Below are 26,008 nucleotides of genomic sequence, written 5' to 3' on the forward strand. Positions count from 1 at the left end.
GGTGAATTATACTCCCCTTTCCACTGTCCCCTTGAAATTTTATAAATGGGGAAACAAAGACACAAAGAAGATGATCTATCCACAAAAGAGCAAGATCTGGGGCTCCCAGCAAGAGATATTGTAGTCCCTTTGAACTTCATAATTTCGGAGGAGATGCCAGAGAGGAGGGAAGGTGTTTATGCTGCGTCCTTTCAGTATACATTAAGTGGTCTGAAGCCACAAAGGAGAGAAATGTCCTTGAGTAAACATGTCTGAGTCCGGGCACGTTTGGTGGGGATTCAGATGTCAAGGGGGACGACTCCTAATTCTTGGCACTAGAAGCTTCACGTGAAATGCTCCAGGTTTACTGGCAGCACAGTAGAACATTGATAATCTTAGAGCCAGTGGTTTTCTTTCAATACTTCTCCCTTTTTACTTCCAGCCTTCCACGAGTCGGAAGCGGCTTCTTGAAGGGGAAACAGAGGATGCTGACACCACAAAGCGTCTGGCTGTGTGTGCTGCTGTGTCGTGAACACTGGTTGGACATGAAAGGAACCTGCCTTCTTGAACCCTGCTGCCATTTTCTTTAAATCTGTTTTTTTTTTTTTTTTTAATAGTGTATTGTAATTGTGGGGAAGGTTGCTTTTTCACGATCATCAATACACAATCCCAGACCTAGTGGAACCTGGGCTTTGTGCTTTTTGCTTGATGATGGGCTCTTTGGTGGCATGCCTTTTTTGTGTATTTGCAGTTTTGTGCTTTTTGTCTGGCACTCTACGTTGGCTGGAACCAGGTGGGTAGCCCTGGTCTCAGCCTGGGCATGCTGCATTTGAAAGACCCTTTAGAAAGCTGCAGGTTGGGGTGGAGTTTGTAGAGCCTGGCTGGTCGCCAAAGTCCTAATGAGATGAGAGGTACCTTGGTACCGTATATCACAGACCAGTTTTAAATTCTCATCCTCACCTGCATAGAGATACAGGTCCATCGTCGCTGAAACCGTCGGACCAAAAAAGTTGTCAAATACGAAATTTTCCTGTTTTTTTTTTTTTAAAGATTTTATTTATTTCATTGACACAGAGAGAGAGATCACAAGTAGGCAGAGCTGCACAGAGAGAGCGAGGGGGAAGCAGGCTCCCTGCTGAGCAGAGAGCCTGATGCGGGGCTCGATCCCAGGACCCTGGGATCATGACCCGAGCTGAAGGCAAGGCTTAACCCACTGAGCCACCCAGGCGCCCCGAAATTTTCCTGGTTTTAAGAAGGCTCCATGGCACATCGACTCTGTTATTTGTAACAGCCAGTAGAGTCCTATAACTAAGCACTGTAAATACTCTTACAGCAAATACAATAAAAGAGTTAAAAGAGAGAAGACAATAAGTGCCTCGGTCAGTTCAGGTCACTTCTGTCCTGTCAAAGGAGTTACGGATGACTCTCAGGTTTCAAAGCTGTTTGGATTTTGGAAATGCAAATGAGGCATGTGGGCATTTCTTGTTGAGCCAACAGTGACCAAGGAGACCCTTCCCTTGGCTGGTCTTGTCCAGTTCTCACAGTGATGCTGTGGTATAAGTCCTCTGACTGCCCTGCTGTTGTAGGTGAGGAGCCCAGGAGGAAGGAGTAAGTTGACTTGGTCAGTGTCACACAACAAGTGGCAGAGTTAGGACCCAACCCAGGTCTTTCTGACTCTTAATATTCCTCATCTTCTCAGGTTCATACACAGTCAGACTCAGGATTGCTGGCTCACATTGACAAAACTCACAAGAGACTGATATTTAAATCCTGAATGCGGTGTGTTCAATTAATACAAGAGGGTACAGCCCCACAGTATGTGTAAGTTGGGACACCTTGGTGGCAAGGAACAGAAGCTCATTCAGATTACTTCATGAGAAAGGGGATTGGTTTCAAGGTTGTAGATGTCTGGGCCTGGCATCCAGCTGGAGCCCAGGCAGTTACAATGCTTGGTTCCTCTTGTTTCTTTCTGACCCACTGATTTTGCTTCTTTTTTTTATCTTTGGCTGGTTGATAGTGGGCCACATTGTAGCTCACTGGTCTTGCCATGAGTTGAATGCCTTGGTTCTGATGCCACTGATGAGCCAACCAGGGCCTTGGGGCACACAGCTGTTGCCGTGGGCAGTTGGGTGGTGGTTGGCAATTTCCATTAAAGGGGTGTGCAAGCATTCTGAGGCTTGGCTGGCCTGGTGAGTGTGGCGGTGGGGTTGGGGGGGGGGTGGAGGGGCTAGATTGGGATTTAAGTGGTTTGCATATTTAAAAGAGTGAGGCGGAGATTGCCAAGTTAGATGGGTTTTTAGCTCATTTGAATATTTAATGTGAAGGCTGTGGTTTCTTAGGGCATTTTTCCCTTCTTGGGGCAGAGCCAGCCAGCCCTTCTCTGTTTCCAGAGCACTTTATGTTTGCTCCCTCTGATTATTCCGACCATAGTAGACAGACTAATGGCTCCCAAAGATGACATCATCCTCATCCCCAGAATATGAATATGTTCCTTTACGTGGCAAAAGAGACTTTGCAGATATGATTAAGTTAAGGATCCTGAGATAGGAAAATTATCCTGTCTTTTCTGGGTGGGTCCCAGAATGTTTCTGGGGCAAGTGTGTCATCACAATGTTTTCTGAGAGGGACACACAGAGAAGGAGTTAGAGTTAGAAGAGAATGGAGTGAGCTGCTTTGAAGAGGGAGGAAGGGGCCAGAAGCCAAGGGATACAGGCGGCGATGAGAAGCTAAAAAAAAGACAAGGAAATGGATTCTCCCCAGAGTCTTCCCTGAAGGGACCAGTCCTTTATACCTTGACTTTCACTAGCGGAAATGATTTCAGACTTCTGAACCATAAAATTATATAAGAACCAATTTATGTTAAGCCACCAAGTTTGTGGTAGTTTGTTATAGAGGCATAGGAAACTAACATACTCATCAATAAGATGTCACTGCTTATTTGGAGCCACCCAGGATCCACTTCTTCCTGACCTCACTCCAGTTTTCTTTTGAGGCAATTCTTTTTCCTTATTCCATGAAGTTAAGGGGGGGAGGGGGAGATGGTAAAACTAAATGTCTGCCTGCCCCCTCAACTATGGAAGCTGAAGGGCGGGTACCAAGGGGTTCCTTCCCTGGTGGAGCTCTTCCCATTGGCCTCCTACCTGGAGGTGGGCCCAGGACTTTGAAACACGAGCAAATGGAGCTGGGATGGCAACATTGGTGGTAAAAACAATATTGTGCCAATCTGAGCTCTCTGCGCTTCCTGACTTTGGCTTTGAAATTGCCGAGCTTTTATGTCCTTATCTATAAAGTGGGTGCAGTAAGAATACCAGTCTCATATGGCGTTTGTGAGGATTGAATGGGGGGAGGTCATTTAAAGTGCCTGGCATGGGATAAGGGATCTATCAATGTTGGCTTCCGTCCTTAAAGGTGGGAGGACCACAAAAGTAGCTGGAGGGAGCCATGGAAAATTCTTGAGCAGGGATGTAATATAATCTGTTCAGTTTCTGGGGGGCGTGGGCACACACAAGATGGGCAGATAAGTAAGATGCCTTTGACCTAACATTTGGGAAATGCCAGGACTGGGTGGATGGTGGGAGCAGAGGTGAGGGGGTATTTCCCAGTGCCTGAAGTAACTGCCACTCCCTTCTGCAGAAACAGGCATGTTGTTCCATGGTTGACCTGCTGCATGCCTGGATAATGGTGCAGTGGGCACCTTTGATTTGTGCCTGTCCTCAGCTGATGCTTCTTGTAGATAACTGCATCGTTATTTTTCTGGGGAAGATATCTCTCCTCCCATTCACCCTGACCCCATCCCCTTCCTAGAGGTGCTCAGTATAGCTAGGTTTGGCCCATCTTGCTGTGATTGGCTCACGTAGGGACTTAAATAATTGGAATGAAAGTCAGCCCCGAGATTGGCTGGAATTATTGGCAAAGAGCTCCTTTTTTCCTGGTCAGATATGAGCTGGGTGCCGCCTGGGACGCTGGAGAGTGCTGCACGAGAAGTCATCAGAAAGGGAAGTGGAGGTGAAAAAGACCAAGATACAGGTCACTGAGCACCTGGATCCAGCTATGCCTGAAGTGAGCTACCGTCCTGAGACTTTTCAATTTGTTCCTTTTTTTTTAAACTCCAGGTTGAATTATTATTGTTGTCACTAGCACCTGGAAAAGGTCAAATTAATAAATTCAAACAGTTACAAACTCCAAGAGACCCTTGGAGATTTTTTTCTTTTTTTTCTAGTAGGGAGAAACATTTGCTGCTGTTGTTTTTCTGCCAACTTCAGGGTTTTCAGAGAGGTTTGGGGCAGAGAATGGAAAGCGAAGATGTGGGAAGTAACAGTCCTTCCAGCCCCAAGGTTGAGTGAACCCTCCCAGCTAATTATACCACAGAGTTTGGGAGCAGAGCCCCTTTCATTAAACTTTTAGCAGTCTTGGAAGGAAAGGGCCAGAATTATACAGCGGAGCCTGGAAAGCATGGTGCTGCCAGGCGTGCTCAAGGGACATGCATTTCTGAAGGCTCACCTCAACCCTGTGAGGTATTTCTGCCACTCTCCTGTTTGCTGACTTAGATATCAAGGCACTCTGCTTTGGTCAAGTGACCTGTTAAAGGTTTTCCAGTTTGCAAGAGGTGGAGGCCAGACTCGAACTGAGATTTCCCCTCTTTAGAGCCCTTGGTTTTAACCAGTACAGAAAACTTACTTGGTCTTGTTACTGATATTCAGTGAGTATTCAGTGAGTACTAGGAGCTGTGCTGACACCATCTGGATTGTTTCCTTGAGTCCTCCCAACATCCCTTAGTTACCGGCTTTCCTGATTAAGGAGAGACAGGCTCCCAGAGACCTGACCTTAATCACGCAAAGGTTAGTGGAGATGTGGTACTCGAACTCAGGTTCTCCACTGAGTCTGGCTGTCCCAGCGACATGGGCAATCACTTTGCCACTCACTCCTGCGCATGTGCTTGCACACTTTCATGACGGGGATCTCATCACCTTAGCAGCGTTCTTACTCGGGTACTTCTTGGGGGTAATTACCTCCCGGCTCAGACCTTAGCCGCAAGGCTGTCGTGACCTGTGAAGAATATGGGGCAACGCGGGGAAGGTGGCAGGGGCCTGCCCGGGGGTCGTCCGCAGTGCGGCAGGCGGTGGCGCCAAGTCCAGAACGGCGAGCGCTCCAGTTAGGCCGGACGGGTGCGGAGGGGGTGGGCGCGACGCCGGGAAGAGCGGCCGGCTCCGGAGGGCGCGAGGCGGGGCGCGCGGGGAAGGGGCGCGGCGAGTGCGCGCTTGCGCGGTTGGGGGGACCCGCGGAGGCGCGCGGGGAGCTGGTGCGACGAGTGCGCGCGTGCGCGGTTGTGGGGGGGTGCTGTGGGTTGCCGCGGCGGCGCGCGGTACGGCGGGAACATGGCGCGCGGAGCCGGCGCGCGCGCCTAGCTGGCGGGACCGTTAGCTCGAGGCGGACGCGGCCCGGGCCCCGCGGGGATGGAGCAGTCGCCGCCGCCGGCGCCCGAGCCAACCCCGGGGGCGACCCCGGCACGGAATCGTAGGCGGCGGGAGCCAGAGTCGCCGCCGGCGCCGGCGCCGGTGAGTGCGTGAGGGGCGCGGGCCGGGAGACTTTCTTTGTGAAACTCCGTCGGTGCGAGCCGGGCCGGGCCTCGGCTGCTGATGAGCGTCCGCGAGACGGAACCCGCCCCACAGTCCGGGTTCGAGCTGTGCCGCCTCGCGCAGCTCAGCGGCGGGATTCGGTCTGCCTCCTGCCCGGCTCGGTTTCGGATAGTTTGTGTGTACGCGCGCGCGCGCGGGGGGGGGGGCGGTATACAGTCGGCGCCTAAATGTGCACCATGTCCCATCTGTTGCCTTCGCCTCCGCGGGGCGGCGGCTCCCCGGCTCTGGACCCACGGGAGAGGTAGATGGCAGCCGCTTGGAGACAGGTGTCGGTACTGCCCTGAGAGACTCAGGTGCAGACAGCCCCAGGTGGAATAAAAAGGAGTAATATGTCGGTCCGTGGAAGGAACCAAGTCTGGCTTTGGTTCAGCACAGAGTGATTTTGGAATGCTTGACATCCACCCCAACTTCGCAGTGTCTTTGGGATATCGGTCAGGGTGAAGGATGCTGAGCAAAATGGACTTTGGAGGTGTGGCTCTCAGAGGATGAGATGGGATGGCCCTGAGGATTTGGCTCCCGAAACTGCCCAGGCATAGGAATAATCTGTAGCTTGATAAAAAATACTGGCATCACAGTTCTTCCCAGGGCCACAGACTCAGACTCTCCAAGGCAGAGGAACAGATTTTGAATTTTTAACAGACTCTCAAGTTGTTATGATCAGGCAGATTCGAAAGGCACTATTTTAGAGTAAGGTTCCAGCTATGGGGGAGCTGTTCTGTTTATAGCTCACCATGGCATCCTGGTAGCAGGCGCAGGGCTTGGCACATGGTAGATGGTCATTCAGTATTTGTAAGAAGACTGAATAACTTAGAGGGTTTCCAAAATAGAAGCTCTTGAGATATTTTCAGGAGCTTTTGAGATTAGTATCTCTGTCGGATTTACTGTAAAATGTGATTTTTCTCTGGTCCCAACTTAATTTCTGTGACTGTGACTGTTTATATTGCCATGTTTTCGGTATGTTCTAGGCAAAATCGGAGTATACATTGCTTAGTATAAACCATCAACTATGTATACCCTAGCTAGGTTAAAATTAATTCTAAAACAAAACCTGAATAAAAAATGCATGCTTCTTTCTCTTCATCATTTGGGAACACTAGGCTTATAGGATTTTGTTCCTTTGAGGCAGGTAAATATTTATGTTTTATCAAAGCAAATCTGAATTACAGTTTATTCAGAAAAGTTGGCAATTTGCTTAGACTTGAGTATTTGTAGTTTTTATGTAACATTTTGAAATTGAGATTTATGTTTAACTCAGTCAGTGCTAAAATAGAATTGTTTGAAAGTTATTTGATATTTCAGGGGCTGTTTTTTCATGTTTTTTTGAATTTCAGTAGTTGATTTCATTTCTCTTTTTTTGACTGGAGAAAATGTAAACATATAGAAAGACAAGACTTTAGAAGTTGGGATTGGATCTGAAGAAAAATGGAAGAATTAGATGCTTTATTAGGTGTGTCATTTTTGCAGTTTATATGGATATTTTTTGTGGATTTTTAAAACATTCTTTTTGTTGGGATACAATTGATAAACAACATTAGTTTCAGGTCTAGGACATAATGACTTCGTATTTGTATGTATTGCAAAATGATCACTGCAATAAGTCTAACATCTCTCATCATGCATAGTTACAATTTCTTATGATGAAAACTTTAAAGATTACTCTTAACAACTTTCAAATATACCATTCAGTATTAACTATAGTCACAATGCAGTATGTTACATTTCCATCGCTGTCTTTAAGTGTCTTAAAAAAGAAAACAAAACAAACCTGGTTTTGTTCACCTACCATAAAATCAACTGTTTCAGTGTACAATTACATGGTTTATAGTGAATACTCACTATATGTCCAACATTACCATTATCTGCTTTTAGAGCATTTTCATCATATTCAAAGAAATAACATACACATTAGCATTCCTTGTTCATCTTTATCCCAGCTGCTGGCAATACCTACTTTGTCTCTACAAATTTTACTATTCTGGACATTTCACATGTTGTTATCTTACAGTATGTAGTCTGGCTTCTTTCACTTAGCTCAGTGATTTTGTAAGGCTCATCCATGTTGTAGCATGTATAAGTACTTCATTCCTTTTTATTACTGGGTGATACTCCATTGAATGGATATACCACAATTTGTTTATCCATTTTTAAGAAAGTATTTATTTATTTATTTGAGAGAGAGAGAAAGAGAGATGGAGTAGGAGCAGGGGGAGGGGCAGAGGGACAAGAAGAACCCTCTCTCCCCTCACCGCAGAGTGAGGAGTCCAACACAAGGCTTAACCCTAGGACCCCGAGATCATAACCTGGGTTGCAGTCAGATGCTTAACCGACTGAGCTGCCCAGGTGCCACTTGTGTATCCATTTATTTCTTGATAAACATGTAGGTTTTTTCCCACTTTTTGGTTATTATGAATAATGCTTCTATGAACATTTATGTATAAGTTTTAGTATGGACGTATGGTTTAATTTTTCTTGGGCATATCCTAATTGTTGGTCATATGGTAACTCTTTTTTAATCTTTTGTGGAGCTGACAGACTGTTCCTAAGGTACTACATTGTTTTACATGCCTATGAACAAAGTATGAGGGTTCCAGTTTCTCTACATCCTTGCCAATACTTTTTTTTTTAAAGTTATTGTCTTTTTTTTTTAACTTTAGCCATCCTAGTAGGTATAAAATGGTATCTCATTGCAATTTTGATTTACATTTCCCTTATGACAAATGATGTTGGGGATATTTTTGGTGCTTATTGGCCATTTGTGTATTTTCTTTGGGGAAATGTGTATTAAAATCTTTTGCCTGTATTTTGGGTCCATTTTTTAACTGGGTTATCTGTCTTATATTGAGTTGTAGAAGTTATTTAAAATATTCTGGATACTAAAACCTAGTCAGATATATGATTTACAACTAATTTCTCCTCTATGATGTCTTTTGAAACTTTTTTGGTAATGTTCTTTGTTGCAAAAAAAAAAAAAAAAAGTTTGGTGATGCTGTCCAGTTTATCTGTTTTTTCTTTTCTTCTTCATGCTTTTGGTGTCACGGCTAAGAATCCATTGTGAAGTCCAAGGTCATAAAGATTTATCCCTATGCTTTCTTTTAAGAATTTTCTGTTTTTAGCCCTTATATTTAGGTTGTTGATCCATTTTGAGTTAATTTTTGTATGTGGTATAAGGTTATGACCCAATTCATTCTTTTGCATGTGGTAATCCAGTTGTCCCAGCACTATATATTGAAAGGATTGTTTGTATCCCGTTGAATGGTCTTTGTACCCTCTTGAAACCCAGCTGACTATATGTTAGGTTTTATTTTTGGACTCTTAATTCTATCCTCTTGTCTACGCTTATGCTAGTACTATAGTATTTGATTATAGTAGCTCTGTAATAGGTTTTGAAATTAAATATAAGTCCTGTAGCTTTGTTGTTGTTGTTGTTTTTTTTTTTCAAGGTGTTTTGGCTTTTTTCAGTCCCTTACATATGGATTTTAGGATCAGATTTTAAGTTTTTGCCAAAAATTAGCTGGGATTTTTATAGAGAGTATGTTTAGTCTGTCCTTTCAGTGGTGTTTGGAGTTTTCAGGTCCAAGGCTTGCACTTCTTTCAAAAATTTATTCCTAAGTATCTTATTTTATGTGATGCTATTCTACAAGGAACTGTTTTTTAAAATTTCATATTGCCATTATTTATCACTAGTTCATTGCTAGTCTGTGGAAGAAATATAGTTGAGTTTTGGATAAATATTTTAGTCTCATCACTTAGTGGTAGTCTGTTCAAGTTTCTAGGTTTTGGCTCTGCTACTTACTAGTTGTATGAGTTTTGACAATTCTTAACTGTTATGCATCTCAGTGTTCTTGTATGTATAATGGGACAGTAATGTCCATTCCAAAGAATTGTTAAAGAAAATGTTGATAGATATTAAGAACAATGCCTTACATGTGGTGGGGATTTGATATTTGTTGTTTCTCTTCTTTTACTAAATAACTCCATTTAAAAGCAGACCAAAAAATAAAAAGCAAACAAAACACCAAATCCAAACAAACAAAACCAAAAAAACCCCACAAACAAACAAACCTTAAAGCAGAGACAAATCCACCCTCCCTCAAACCCAAAACCCACAAAAAAAAGCCACAAGCAAAAACCTCAAACCTCTTCCTGTCTCCATTACTTTTCTGTGATCTAAGACATCCCTGTGAGAGCTTGAGAAATAGTGAAAGTCTCTCATACCACACGATTGTATTGTAAAAGCCCACTAAATCCAGGTTACTGTATAGGGTATTTGGCAGTGCGTTCATAAGTATTACTAAAAATAATAGAACTGTGGGGGTGCCTGAATGGCTCACTCAGTTTAGCACCTGACTCTTGATTTGGGCTCTGGTCATGATCTCAGGGTCCTGAGATGGAGCCCCATGTTAGGCTCCATACTGAATGTGGAGTCTGCTGAAGACTGTCTCTCTCCCTCTGCTGTGCCCCCCTCAAATAAATAAATTAAAAAAATAATAATAAAAATGTAACTCAAAGCTGTTTGTTTTTACCCCATAATTCTTATTAATGTGCTGTTCTTTTATTTTCTTTTATTAACTAGCTAAAAGCAGAAGCAATACTTTTTCCATTGAATTTGCTAGTTATAATTCTTATTTATTTTGAATGATTGCTTTTTAAAAAAAACTCTGTTAGAGCCAAAACCTAAGCTTAATATTTTACTTAATATTTTACTTAATATTTTACTCTTATTGTGGTGTTTCTTTAGTAGCCAGAGTAGATTGCTGTTTTATATGGGAAGAAACCAGAGACTCAGTATAATCCAAATTTGATACTTGGAATATAACGTATTCTTTGAATGTATATTCACTATGATCCAAGGAAAATACTTGTTTATCTTGTAAATATTATTTTGACATTAAAAACTTACCTTCAAACTCACAAATATAATTAATTTTGTAACCCACAAACCCACAGATTGATAACACACTGATAGGTCTATAAGAAAATTTTATTTTATTTTATTTTATTTATTTGACAGACAGATCACAAGTAGGCAGAGAGGCAGGCAGAGAGAGAGAAGGAAGCAGGCTCCCTGTGGAGCAGAGAGCCTGATGCGGGGCTCGATCCCAGGACCTTGAGATCATGACCTGAGCAGAAGGCAGAGGCTTAATCCACTGAGCCACCCAGGCGCCCCTATAAGAAAATTTTAAATCAATTTGATCTTTGTTTAAAAAACCCCTTTTAGGGGCACCTGAGTGACTCATTTGGTTAAGCGTCTGTCTTGCGCTCAGGTCTTGATCCTAGGGTCCTGGGATCAAGCCCTGCCTCAGGCTCCTCAATCAGTGAGGAGCCTGCTTCTCCCTCTGCCTGCCATTCCCTCTGCCTGCTGGTGCTCTCTCTCTCTGACAAATAGATAAAATCTTAAAAAAAAAACAAAACAACCCTTTTATTATGAAAACTGCACATATACATTTTATTTAAAAAACCCACCCCAGGGACGCCTGGGTGGCTCAGTTGGTTAAGCGGCTGCCTTCGGCTCAGGTCATGATCCCAGCGTCCTGGGATGGAGTCCCACATCGGGCTACTTGCTGGGCGGGGAGCCTGCTTCTCCCTCTGCCTCTGCCTGCCACTCTGTCTGCCTGTGCTCTCTCACTCTTTCTCTCTCTCTCTCTCTGACAAATAAATAAATGAAATCTTTAAAAAAAAAAAAAACCCACCCCATAACATTACCAATATGGGGATGACTACTATTAATACCTTAATACATATCTTCCTGGAACAACTTCTGGGCATCTTTCTGTCTAACAATACTTATACACACATATACAGATGTACGTAGGTATTTTAACTAAGACAAGGTAAAAATGCACAAAATGTCTTTAAAAATTGTCTTTATTTAAATATCATTTGCGTACAATAAAATTTAGAGATTTTATTTTACTTTTTAAAGATTTATTTATTTATTTATTTGACAGGGAGAGAGAGATCACAGTAGGCAGAGAGGCTGGCAGAGAGAGAGGGGGAAGCAGGCTCCCCACTGAGCAGAGAGCCCAATGCGGGGCTCGATCCCAGGACACTGGGATCATGACCTGAGCTGAAAGCAGAGGCTTTAACCCACTGAGCCACCTAGGTGCCCCCAAATTTATAGATTTTAAATGTATACTTGTGAGTTCTTTTTTTCCCCAAGAATTATTCTTCATTTTTAGTTCAAAACAATAACAAAGTGAACAACGTAAGAGTTACACCTTGATTGAGGGACATTCGTGATCAATTTACAAATAACAAATACACAAACTTGAGTTTGTGTATCTCAGATATATTGAACTTCATACCACTGAGTCAAAGTCAGTAAGCCTTTTCATTTTGCTAAGATCTATTCCTCAGAGGTCCAAGGCAATACAGAAATTGTGACTGCATGCATATATCAACATTTGGCCTTAGACCTCGCCCGTACTTTCCTGTTATAATATGTGAGTTCTGACAGATGTATACAGTTGTGAGGTTACCACCACAGTCAGTAGAAGTAATAGAAGGCAATTCCTTGTTATTACTGAGTACTATATTTTATGTGTCCTGCAATTTGTTATCTATTCACCAGCTGATGGACATTAGGTTTCCAGATTTTGGTGATTTTAAGTAGAGCAACTGTGAACATTCACATACAAGTTTTTGTGTGTTTTATGTATATATGAAGAATAAGTATTTAAGAGTGGGATTGCTTGTTTGTATGGTAAACATATATAGATACTGTTTTGAAACCTTTTTTTTTTCTGTTAATAGTCACCCCCCCACTTGCCATTTAAGTAGTTTCCTCTTATTAAATGCTTAGGCAATATTCAGTTTCCCAATCTGTCCCAAAATATTCTTTTTTAAAAATATTTTATTTATTTATTTTAGAGAAGGAGGTAGCATATGAGTAGTGGGGAGGGGCAGAGGGAAAGGGAGAAGCAAACTCCTTGCTGAGGGGGCAGCACTATGTGGGGCTTGATCCCAGAACCCTGAGATCATGACCTGAGCTGAAGGCAGATGCTTAACCAACTAAGCCACCTAGGCACCTCTGTCACAAAATATTCTTTAAAGCTGTATGTAAAAAAAAAAAAAAAAATTAAAGCTCTGTGTCAAAATCAGTATCTAATCCAGGATCAGGTCTTAATTAATGTCACATAAGTCTCTTTTAATCTTGCCTGGTTCCCTTTTTCATGATACTGACTCATTGGAGAGCCCAAAACAGTTGTCCTGAAGAATATCCTATATTCTGGATTTGTCAGGCGGCTTTCATGTGGTATCATCATTTATCTTGTTCCCATGTTTCCTATAAACTAGGAGCTATATAAAAAGACCCCACAAGGACACCTGGGTGACTCAGTTGTTAAGCATCTGCCTTTGGCTCAGGTCATGGTCCCAGGGTCATGATCCCAGAGCCCGAATCGGGCTCCCTGCTCAATGGGAAGCCTGCTTCTCCCTCTCCTACTCGCTCTACTTGTGTTCCCTCTCTTGCTGTGCCTCTCTCTGTGAAATAAATAAATAAAATCTTAAGAAAGAAGACTTAATGGATACAAGTTAATATTTTGACTAGATTATACATTGGTAATGTCTACTTAATGCTGTAATATAATGCTTGTTTTATCGTTAGAATTTTCTTACTGTTGAGTTATTTCCTATGTTCTATATACTGTGTTCTTACTAGTCCTTTTTACTAAAGATCAAAAGTGGTATTGGGAGATTACTAAGGCAGTTTAACAGTAACTAGAGAGTAGAACAGAAAAAGGGGGATGGAAATAGGTGTGATAGTATAGCTCTAATTGTCCTCATTGTGACCACTACCAAAAATCCCTTTTTTATTTTGTGGCTCTATTACCTCTAAGAGAGGGTATTTCAGTCTGAAGAACATTTATTATTTTAGTTTTTTTTTTTTTTTTTTTAAATTAAGTAAGCTCTCTGCCCAGTATGGGGCTTCAACGCACAACCCTGAGATCAAGCGTCACATGTACTACTGACTGTGTCAGCCAGGTGCCCCTGACTGGCATTATTTTTTTTTTTTTTTTTTTGACTGGCATTATTTTTAATGATTAATAGTGTAAAGGTAACTTACAGCAACTTGAAATGTGATTTGAGATTCTGGTTGACAAATAATTGATGATTTATAATGAGGATGTGTACTATTTTGTGGATTAGGAACAGAATTGCTAAGAAATAGTTGGTGATCTAAGTAACACAGCAAACCTTACTTTGTGTTGTTATTTTGCAAGTTCTGATTGTTGAGTAAGGGAGGGTGTATTATTTTATGTGGCTTCCCATTCTATTATTATATATTTGGCATTTCCATGATATCATTGGCTAAGTTTGCCATAGTGGAAGTTCAAAAATTGCCATGGTAATGTTTCAACTTACTATAGACTTGGGTCAGCAATTGGTGGAAAAATTTGTTTTTAATAGTCATTGCACTTATAGAATTGCATAAAGAATATCACTTTGATGAAGATGAAAATTACTAAGATTATTATTCTAGTGGTGGTAGTCATCATAAAAGAAAAATTAAACTCGATAGTATATTTTGCCAAATCATGCATATAGAAAGTCATTAGTGCTCATTTTTAGATTACACACAAGAAAAAATAGTTTTTGAGAGAAGGGGAAAGTAATGATAGAATAGACTAAAAGAAAAATATGTATTGGAATGTAATCAGCCAAGTAAATAAAAAGTGAGGGGAGCCTGGGTGGTTCAGTGGGTTAAAGCCTTTGCCTTCGGCTCAGGTCATGATCCCAGGATCCTGGGATCAAGCCCGGCATCAGGCTCTCTGCCTGGTGGGGAGCCTGCTTCCTCCTTTCTCTCTGCCTACCTCTCTGCCTACTTGTGATCTCTGCCTGTCAAATAAACAAATAAAATCTTAAAAAAAGGGGGGGGGCACTTGGGTGGCTCTGTGAGTTGAGCCTCTGCCTTCGGCTCAGGTCGTGATCTCAGGGTCCTGGGATCGAGCCCCGCATCGGGCTCTCTGCTCGGCAGGGAGCCTGCTTCCCCCCTCCTTCTCTGCCTGCCTCTTTGCTTACTTGTGATCTTTCTCTCTCTGTCAAATAAATAAATAAAATCTTAAAAAAAAAAAAAGTAAAAAGTGAAAATGGGAGGAGAGAAGAAGGTAATGGTTAGATTTAAAAGGCAGATATTTTAAAAAATGTGGTTGGGATCTCTGTGTAACTGGGTCACTTTTCTTTCTTTTGTGATTGAACTCTTCAGCATCAAGTAAAGCTGGAATGGATTCAGTTCTTTGGGTTTGCAGGTACTTTTTTTGGTTATTTTGTTTTAGTGGTTGGACTGAACAGTTTAAGAAATTTAATTTTGAAATAAGAATAAGTCTAGTTTTTGTTTTTGTTTTTAAGAATAAGTCTGGTTTTGATATGCCATGTTCATGGACCAGAAGACTTAACATTATTAAGATGGCAGTATTTCCCTAAGTGGTGTACAGATCAAGTGCATTCCCTATAAAAATCACACCTGCCTTTTTTGCAGGAATCTACAGGCTGATTCTAAAATCCATGTGGAAGTGTAGGGTACCCAGAATAGCCAAAGACAATCTTGAAAAAGAACAACAAATTTAGAGGACTTATACTTCTAATTAAAAATTTTTTTAAAAAATTAATTTATTTTGAGGGAATGAGAGTGCACGCACGTATAAGTAGGGAAGAAGGGCAAAGGGAGAGGGAGAGAGAGTCTTATGTAGATTCTGTGCTGAGCACAGAGCCAGATGCGGGGCTCGATTCCATGACCCAGAGATCACGATGTGAGCTGAAACCAGTAGTCAGCAGCCCAGCCTACTGCACCACCCAGGCACCCACACTTCCCAGTTTTAAAATCTGTAAAACTACAGTAATCACGTAGGTGTCCTACTGGCATAAGAATAACATAGATCAATGGAATTGAGAGTCCAGAAATAAACCCTCATATTTATGGTCGATTGATTCTCAACAATGGTGTGAAGACCATTTGGTGCAGGAAAGATGCTATTCTCAAAAAATGATGCTGGACAACTAGATTTCCACAAGCAAAAGAATGAATTTCAACCTTCATGTCTCACCATACACAAAAATGAGCTCAGAATGTGTCAAAGACCCAAACATAAGAGCAAGAACAATAAAACACTTATTAGAAAACATAGGAGTGAACCTTTGTGACTTTGGGTTAGGCAGTGATTTTTATCTAATTATTTAAACATTTTATTCATCTAAGAACAAGAGAGAGAGACATGGAGCAGGGAGAGGGGCAGAAGCAGACTCCCCACTGATCAGGGAGCCTGATGTGGGGCTTGAACTCTCTACCCAGAAATCTAGAGTTGCATGTTCTACCTAATGAGCCAGCGAGATGCTCCATAGGTAGGTATTTCTTAAATATAATACCTAAAACACAAGTAACAAGAGAAAAAGTAGATAAATTGGACTTAATTAAAATTTTGTGTGTTAAAGGACAGCATCAAGAAAGTGAAAAGAGGTCTTCCACAGGAGGCCTGCGTGCTGCCCTTAGAACCACTGCCTTGTCTTTAGTGATTCCTGAGAATTCCAGCACATTTTGTGAGTACTCAACACCAATATCAATGTGCAGTGGAAAATAACCTTTGCCATCATTGCAGTTAAGGGTGTGGGGCAAAGATATGTGATGTTGAGGAAAGCAGACATTGCCCTCACCATGGGATCAGGAGAGTTCCCTGAGGATGAGGTGGAATGTGTGATTACCGTTATGCAGAATCCATACCAGTATAAGATCCCAGACTAGTTCTGGAATATACAAAATGAAGGGGCACCTGAGTAGCTCAGCCGGTTAAACCTCGGACTCTTGATTTCAGCTTCGATCATGATCTCAGGGTCCTGAGATCAAGCCCCCTGTCGGGCTCCATGCTCAGTGGGGTGCCTGCTTGAGATTCTCTCTCTCCCTCTCACTATCCCCCTCACCCCATTCATACTCTTTTTCTCAAATCAATAATTTTTTATTTTTTAATTTTTTAAAAAAATAAACATATAATGAATTATTAGCTCCAGGGGTATAAATAATTTTTTAAAAGATTTTATTTATTTGTCAGAGAGGTAGAGAGAGAGAGAGAGACAGTGCAAGCACACAAGCAGGGGAAGCAACAGGCAGAGGGAGCCCCATGTGGACTCCATCCCCAGACCCCAGGGTTATGACCCGAGTCGAAGGCAGTCACTCAACCGACTGAACCACCCAGGTGTTCCATAAGATAAAATATCTTTAACCGCCCCCCCAAAACCCCAAAGTATGTGAAGGATAGAAAATACAGCTAGGTTCCGGCCAGTGGTCTGGACAACAAACTTCATGAAGTCTTAGGATGAAGAAGATTCGAGCCCACAGAGGGCTGTGTCACTTCTGGGGGCTTCGTGTCCCATGCCAGCACAGCAAGACCACGAGCCACTGTGGCTGCCCTGTGGGTATGTCCCAGAAGAAATCTGTAGGCCTTATCTGTTAATAAATAGTTTATACAGTATGGCTTCCTTGTTAAAAAAAAAAAAAAGTGAAGAAATCCCACATAATGGAAGAAAATATTTGCATATCATGAATTGATAATGGAGTTGTGTCAAGAATATATAAAGAACTCTTACAACTCATGATAAAAAACAACCTAATTAAAAAATGGACAAGGTGTTTGAATAGACATTTCTCAAAGAATATGTACATTACCAATAAATGCATGAAAAGGTATTAGTCATCTGGAACATGCAAATGAAAACCACAATGAAATAACCACTTCACACCTACTAGAATGGCTTAAAAGTAAAAAACATAATAACAAGTGTTGGTGAGGATGTAGAGAAATTGGAGTCCTCATATATTGCTGGTGAGAATATAAAATGGTACAGCCATTTAAGAAGACACTTTGACATTTCTTCAGAATGCTGAACATGGAGCTGCCTGCCATATGGCACAGTAATTCTACTCTGATGTATATATCCATGAGAAATGAAAGCATTTGTCCACACAAAAACTTGTACATGAATGCTCATGGCAGCACTATTCATAATAACCCCAATGTGGTAACAACCCGTAAATGTATCAACTAAGTGTTGAATGGATAAACAAAATGTGGTATATTCATATAGTGGAATATTATTCAGCCATTCAAAAAGAAGTATTAACATATGATACAATATAGATGAACCTTGAAAGCATTTTGAGTGAAAGAAGCCAGTCACAAAAGATCACACATTGTATGAGTCCATTTATGTGAAGTATTCAGGATAGGCAAAGCCAATAAGTGGAATAGTATTTGCCAGGGACTTGGGGAGGTGGAGTAGGGAATGACTGTTAATGGGTATGGGGCTTCTTTTGGGAGTGATGGAAATATTAGAATTGTGGTAATGGTTATAAAACTCTGTGAATAAAAAAAAAATACTGAGCTGCCCATTTGAAAAGGATGAATTTTATGCTATGTGAAATATATCTCACTGTAAGTATTAAAAAAATCAGGTAGAAAAGAAAATAAAAAGGGGTGCCTGTCTGGCTCAGTTGGTGGAGCATGTAACTCTTGATCTCAGGGTCATGAGTTCAGGCCCCACATAGGGCATGGAGCCTTCTTGAAAAAAAAGAAAAGAAAAAATATTTAATGTTTTAAAATGCCATTAAAGATATTTTCACAAAAGAAAGAAAAAGGTATTCTCCTACAGTCTTTATTTGCCCCTCTCCCATTTTTGTTTTCACTGATACATGGTCAAATGAGCAGGATTATACCTTTCACCTAAAATGGAGTGACAAACTAAATCTGAAAGTAATAGTTAAAATAGAGTGTATATGTATAGATAATTTCAGGTGTATGGAAAAATAGGTTGAATCCCATATATTTTCTCATTATTTTGATTTAATTTATTAATACTTTGCAATAATTAGATACATTTTGAGAAACACTTGAGATTTATAGAATCTGTCTTTACAGTATTGAAAATAAAATGTTCACTAACATTTATGTAGAGAACACCTGAAATTAAGAGGGATGAGAAAGTTTCTGTGAATTAAATGTCACATGAACATTTTAGGATGTATGAACCTTATATATTTCTTTATGTATGTCTGAACTTCCTTTGTAAAAATCAGGCCTGTAAGTGACATTTTTAAATGTAAGTGTAAGCGTTTTTAATGCAAGGACATTGACCTTCATATGCTTATAAGATTACTGAGCTAAGTTGTAGAACAGAGGAAACTGTCAACTCCATAAGACTTTCCTGGTGACCTGTCCTCTGAGACTAGAAGCTTAGTTTCCTGATACTTTGTTAGTGTAATTTGATATTGAGGATTATGTATATTTAATAAGGCTAAGCACTTGGGTTGGGATAGTACCTTTTATTTTGTAATTAACCATTATATATCTGGGTATGTTCCCTCAGGAATTTGCATGTTATTAATGTGATTTTGGAATTCAGGGACCTTTATTGGACATTTGGCCTTGTGAGTATGTTGTTTCTTATCGGTAGGAAAAGTGTATTACAGCAGATTGCACAATTTCCTGAGACAGTGCTAAAAACACTGTCACAATTCCTTTTGTCCTACATGTAATGTTTTTGTATTGAGTGCTGTTTTGGATCCTTATGGTTTTACCTTATGTATTAACAGGATTTTTGAAAGTTGTTCTGTCAAATAATGCTCTTATTAAATTCAGGAGCTTCCTAATCTCCACAAAGATTTATGAAAACCTTTTATAAAAATTGTTCTGGAAATTGGCTATAAATTCCAATTATAGTAAAAAAAATAAAATTTCTTAGGCATATTTGGAAGAACCATGTAAATTGTAGAGTAGTTGTATGGAGGGCAGTGTTCCTTCCATAGTATAGGGTCTGTTGGTTTCAGATTATTATAGCTAATGATTTATGTTTACTAACTGTCATAATGTCATTATGTTTACTAACTGCCTTTGGCTCGGATCTGAGTCTTTTTTGTATCTTAAATAATTTAGTCCTCATAGCTACCTCATGAAGTAGGTACTTTTGTTATTCCCGTTTTACACAAGAGCAAACTGAGGTACAGTGAGATTAAGTAACTTGTTCAAGATCACATGGCTAGGAAGTTGAATTATTCTGGGCTTACTTTGAGTTAGTAGTCTTGCTCTAGTGTCTATGTTCTTAAACATTGTACTAGTTGGGTCTTTTATTTAAATGATCATTAAGCAAATAGTGATCAGTTATAGCTATATTTTGCTACTGAATGTTAGATTTATTGCAAAACAGTAATGTAGCCAATTCTCTTGAATATCTTATTAAAACCTAGTTTTACTGAGGTTTAAGGTTATGTTGGTGCAGTATTCTGGAATTTAAGTCTTTATAATGGTAGAACAAAAGGATGAGTATTTGATACTACGTTTATTCTTGTATTTTATTATCTAGTAACTTTTTATCAGTCAAAAGTTAAAATTAACTACAGTGTAAATGGTTTAATTTTTTAAGTATTTGAAGTTACACAATTGTAATTAAACTACAGTACCTGACAAATGTTACTTGAATGAAGCATGGGAGTTAAACCAGATAATGAAGAAAAGTATTAAATGAATTGAGGCTATATAAAAACAATGGTTTTTAGAATAGTAAAGGAATGATTCTAGTTTCATATGTATTTCTGAAATAAAAAGAATTGTAAAATAAAATCATAGCTTTTTGTTTGTTTGTTTTATTAGGTTGTCTCTATTTATTGTTGGTAAGGAAGATCCTCATGAGTTAAAATAGTGCCTACTTTCCTCAGAAGTATGCTGAGGGAGGGGGTCCTAGAGGGCCCCAGATGGTTTATAGCAACAGTGCTTTGACCAAGAGTTGCTGGACACAGTCCTTCGGCAAAAGGCAATTGCCCCCGCCCCAATTCCCTGGGGGAAAAAAAAACTCCTCCTCTCACATGGCCATCTCAGTGGAGTGGGTGGCCATCAGTCCTTGGTGGAAAATAAGTCGAGAGAGAACAGAGAGTAGTGGAGCATGAGAAGATGGACTGGTGATGACCACATGCAGGAATGGGCCCATGATCCCCCGGCCTTGGGGTGATATGGGAAAGTCTAAATGAGGGGTCAGACTATTCAATGTGTTAAACAACCAGCAGAAAATCACTGCTTATATCTTCCTTTTTTTACTTAAGGAGGACATCAGTCTTTATAATGCAAATTAAGAGTTGTTAAATAAAGACAAAACATATTAATATTGTAAATCATTTATTAATTCAGAATTTTAGCCTAAGGCTAGGTTTGTGAAACAAACATATAATTTCCTGAAATAAGTTTTTTTGTTGGTAAAAAATAGATTCTGAGGGGCGCCTGGGTGGCTCAGTTGTTGGGCATCTGCCTTCAGCTTGGGTCATGATCCCAGGATCCTGGGATCAAGCTGGGCAATGGGCTCCCTGCTCGGTGGGGAGCCTGCTTCTTCCTCTCCCACTCCCTCTGCTTGTGTTTCCTCTCTCACTGTGTCTCTCTATGTCAAATGAATAAAGAAAATCTAAAAAAAAAAAAAAAAATACATTCTAAAAATTCTTCATTGGAGTATTCATTTGAATTTCCTGTGTGGCTAAAATATGAGTATTTACTTAATAAGTATTAATATGTGGGCTTGTTATTCTTGAAATAGAGTTGAAACAGTTGAATGGAGACATTTTTCACTGCTATATTTTAAGTCATGTCTATTTGTGAACTGAAAGCTACTTAGCACTTTTAAATAAAAAGAGTTCTTTTTATCCTTTATGAGGTGGGTAAACAGTGTAGCAGGTAAGTAGACATATGATTACTCTTCTACTCTGGAGTACATGTTTATTTCTTGTTGAAGTTGGAAGAGCTGAAATTAATTCATGTGTTTACAGTTAAAATTTTTTTGAGTGTGCTTGTTTTCCTACCATTGTCACAGTATTTTGATTGATTTTACAGAGGGAGTTGTGAAGTTTGTATTGATTTGGCTAAAATTTAAAAAAAAAACTTTTTAAAAAATTTATTTTTTAGAGAACTTAAGTCCATGAGCATGGGGAGGGGCAAAGGGAGAGGAAGACAAGCAGACTCCCCACTGAATGAGGAACCCAACATAGGGCTCAATTCCAGGGACCAGAGATCATCACCTGAGCTGAAACTAAGTTGGACACCCAACCTATGAAGCCTCGCAGGTGCTCCAAATTTTGTTTCTTGTGTAGTATTTTATTACTTTTTATACATAGTGACTTTAGATGCAGCAGTATTTTAACATTGTCTTTTTGTAATCCTGAATCTGCAGTCATGACACTAAAAACACATATAATTATGTTTAACAGTACTGTAAGAAAGTAAATATTTTATTCAATTTATATTTATACAGAGTTTGTATGTAAGACATATATTTAGTTTTTTAAAAATTTTGTTGATTTGAGAGAGAGGGAGCACAAACAGAGGGAGTGGCAGAGGGACAGATTCCTCACTCATTGGGGAGCCTGATGCAGGGCTTGATCCCAGCACCCCTGAGATCATGTTCTGAGCTGAAGTCAGATGCTTAACTCATTGAGCCACCCAGCTGCCTGACATGTATTTAGTTTTAATCAGGAACTCTTTATTTTATATTCTCACCCCAGATATTTGTGAGCTTCAGTCTATAGAAATAATAATTTATACATATCTACTATGAATTAACTTACTTCTGGTTTCTGAGTGTGACAATAGTGAAGGTAGTAGTTTTATTTTGCAGTATGTAAGATTATTTCATTGTTTAATTTTTCTGCCCATTTTATCCCTCATTGGTTGGGGTACCAGGAGTTTGTTGTCAGGTTGGATTTTCTCAGCAGAGTCTTGAAAAATACTCTACATGTGAGAAAAATGATATTCTATCTAGTTACAAAAATGATATTCTATCTAGTTACAAATCCCTATATGAACTTTAAAGGAACATATAAGCAAGTTGTGTTCAAGGAGTGTTGCATTTCAAAGGCTGCCTTACATTTAGAGAAAGTTGTGTATCATGGCATTGTAGCATATGTAGTGTATCAAAAGCGTAGGATCTGTATCTTACTGTCCTGTCTATAAAGTGAGAATATTACCGTTGCGTACTTCACAGGGCTCTTGTAAGGATTAATGACTTAATACATATATGCTATTTAAAACAGCTCCAGACATATAGTAAATGCTAAATAAATGTTAGATTTGGTTTTGTTGTTTTATTACTATCATTATTGCTCCCCAGGTAGCAGGACATCATTTAGTGTTGGACACAGATTGATACAGATTTTTTTTAGACTTTATTTATTTATTTGAGAGAGAGCAAAGGCAAGAGAGATCACAGAGGGAGAGGGAGAAGCAGATTCACTGCTGAGCAGAGAGCCCAAAGCAGGGCTCCCTCCTAAGGCTTGAGGCAAAGGCAGACGCTTGACTGACTGAGCCACCCAGCTGCCCCACATTGATACTGATTTTGATCCCCTGCACAAAGTTGTAGATTATTTTAAACAGTGTATGTGTTATCTTAGAACAGAAGGTATTTTGCCAGTCATCTTTTAGCTCCAAATCTATCTTGTTTATTCTGGTTTGTTATCCTGGAGGCTGGGACTCTGCAAGCCACATTTCTGCCCTGTCTGCTGCACCCTCTGGCTGCAAGATTGGTGGCAGTAAAGGGCTGGAGGGGCAGGGAGGGACTTGCTCTTTTCTTCTTTGCTTCCTGTAGCCTTCCTCTCTGCTGTTTCCGTGAGTACCACCCTAACAACCCTTCTTCATGCTGGCAGCAGCAGTACCTTCCTATGGTAGTTGCTGGATCCTGTTTGCAGTTTTTCTAACACTGTAGAGGACCAGTTTCATCAAGCTTTCTTCAGAGACCACTAATACAAGCCCATTAATGCCCCTTCTTAAAGGTCTGGGTCCCAGGTCCATGGATTCTCTCCTCAGAAGTCAGAGACACCAGCACCAGCTGAACATGCCTTCTCAGAAGTCTGTCTTTAAGTGCCCGGGCCCCTTCTAAACTTTGTTAGCTAGACCTTGGACTTGATAAGTGCTTTCAGCAGTTGCTGCCTCTGTGATCCTTAGAGTTTTCCTTTTTGCCCCATCAGCCATTTACCTAGAAACTTCATACTCCTTAACAACTCTCAATATTAAGTTCTGTCTGTCCAAAGAACAAGTATGATTCCTTTCTTCTGATTGATCCTGACTGATATAGATAGAGGTGGTAAGGACTAGTAACCAACATGGATTTGCTTAGGAACTTGTCATTACCTTTTTTTTTTTTTTTTAAAGATTTATTTATTTGAGAGGACAAGCATGAGCAGGGATAGGGAGGTGAGGGAGGAGCAGAGGGAGAAGGAGACTTTCTGCTGAGTAGGGAGCCCGATGATGCTGGCTGGATCCCAGGACCCTGAGATCAACACAGGGCTCTATTTTAAATATCTGGTCTCTTGTAGGGATGCCTGGGTGGTTCATTTGGTTAAGTATCTGGCTTCAGCTCACTTCATGATCCCGGGATCCTGGGATGGAGCCTGCTTCTCCCTCTGCCTGCTGCTTCTCCTGTTTGTGCACGCTCTCTCTCTCTCTGGCAAATAAATAAATAAAATATTTTAAAGAACTAAAAAATAAAAGTAAATAAATCTGGTCTCTTGTAATAATACTGTTTCTTGGATGAAGGCATGAAAGTTTCACAAATATGAGATGGGTAGATACTACACTGAAAAAATTAGGATTCAGAGGTAGTGATATACCAGACAATAAGATGAAACCATGCAGGTATATATTCCGTGATCTTGAGGGCAGGGACTATGTCTACTTCCTTTTTTATGTCCAGTTCTTACCACAGAGTATGTGTTCAATGAGTGAATGTGTTGATAAATCAAGACAAAATTAATTATAGGTGAGGTTTTCCATTTAGGCTCAAAAACATGAAAAAACCTTATTTATCAAATATTTATGGGAAGAAGCTTTGGGTTGTCTGTAAGCCCAACATGAACTGTCTTCAATCACTAAGAAGCTAATGAATGCAGTCTTAGTGTTCATTATGGAAAATGGGAGAGTTACAGTCTTAGAAAGCTGGTGTTGGTTCTTCTCCATTCTGAGTTTGAGAATATCATTTCCCACTCCTCACCTAAGGACTTACTGGTCCACTGGGGATGGTTAAATTGACAAGTTTGTGATAACTTCTTTTCTTAAAGGTTCAGCACACAACCGTCTTAAACCACACATGCTATAGAAGCACATAAAAGATGTGGGAGTTGTGTATAATATCTGAAGGCAGAACACTTAATGTGTTTCAGGGCAGAAAACTCAGACCAAGTAAGTTATCAGGAGGCAGATTTAGGCTAATGAAAGTGTAACCTAACCAATATGAGTTCGCTTGTTGGTGAGTCACAGAAATTATACCAGGTGAGTTGTCACACAAATAAGTTTATTTGCAGCAAATAAATAGCTTCCAAAGCCATGATTCCCAGAAAGAGAGAGAGAGAGAGAGAGAGAATGAGTACCTTTTGTTTAGAATTAGATACGGAAGCCTTGTCATCGTATATAGAGACAGGAATAAGGTCACACATGTGCCATAAGTAAGTAAACATGCCTGTACCTACATTGTATGTTATGTAAATGAGGCTTGTGCTCCTCCTCAGACAGGGATTTTAGTATTGTGATGAGGTGAGGGTAATGGCCATTCATTCCAGGGGTCACTCCACAGTCCCTCTGGGAACAGGTGAATGTCAGGGCTTTAGCTTGACCAGTCTGGTGGTCTGTTCTGGTGGGAGGTCTTGTCAGGGCAGTTGCTGTCACCCGAGAGATAGTTTTGGGTTTCATTTGCCTAAGTTAAGAGATAAGCCAAAAAGAAGAGCTTAAGGAAAAATGTTAAGACAAAGATTTAGTGAGCACAAGCACTTGGGCAGTAAAGGTCAGTTCTTGGGATCTCGCTGGTGACAAAAGAAAAAAACCTTTCCAGACAGCAAACAATAGGAAGTTACATTTTCTGATGAGTGCTTGGTATGTAGGGTTTTCTTTGGTGTACCCTGAGAGCGTATTTATTCAATAGGGATCAAATGGGCAAATGGTAAAGATGCAGTCAGTTTCCTTTTTGCAATATTGACATGCTTAACCTGGTGATGCATCTAATTGAAGGACCATCCTGCTGGCCGCCAGCGTTTTCCGAAGAAATATTTGTCTGTTTCGGTCCTAGAACAAAAAATAATCTCAATGTTTTGCAGTTAAATCTTGGCTAAGAAGGTTTAGATCTGAAAAATTTTGGAGCAGACATCTACATAAACTACATAAACTATAAAACAAAATCTCACTAAGGTTTCTATAAACTTCTAATTCTGTGTAACGTAAATTCCTTTTGAATTTTCCAGGTCAGATTACTATGAAGTATTCCCTTAAATAACTAAATAAATCTAGATTATTGAGGTTTTTTACATTTTGAAAGATGTCTGGGAAAAACAATAGAGGAGTTGATATCAAGACATTTCTGGTAACAGTTAGGTAGCAGACTTGATTAACCAGAAT

General features: G+C 40.2%; 2 protein-coding genes across 4 annotated transcripts in view; both read left to right on the top strand.

Moving 5' to 3' along the window:
• The window catches only part of CHEK2 (checkpoint kinase 2), a gene marked incomplete at its 5' end in the record, with an annotated part of 45,023 nt that extends 43,678 nt beyond the window's left edge, over positions 1-1,345 (top strand). For both annotated transcript variants that reach the window (XM_080822084.1, XM_080822083.1), the window contains one exon: positions 422-1,345. In XM_080822084.1, coding sequence (XP_080678210.1) covers positions 422-511 — 90 coding nt within the window. In that variant the 3' untranslated portion in view covers positions 512-1,345. The remainder of the gene's footprint in view (positions 1-421) is intronic.
• Positions 1,346-5,343: 3,998 nt separating this feature from the next.
• The window catches only part of TTC28 (tetratricopeptide repeat domain 28), a 635,902-nt gene continuing 615,237 nt past the window's right edge, over positions 5,344-26,008 (top strand). For both annotated transcript variants that reach the window (XM_080822086.1, XM_080822087.1), the window contains exon 1: positions 5,344-5,534. In XM_080822086.1, coding sequence (XP_080678212.1) covers positions 5,433-5,534 — 102 coding nt within the window. In that variant the 5' untranslated portion in view covers positions 5,344-5,432. The remainder of the gene's footprint in view (positions 5,535-26,008) is intronic.

The sequence above is a fragment of the Martes martes genome (genome assembly GCF_963455335.1).
Source record: "Martes martes genome assembly, chromosome: 13".
NCBI classification, from domain to species: domain Eukaryota; kingdom Metazoa; phylum Chordata; class Mammalia; order Carnivora; family Mustelidae; genus Martes; species Martes martes.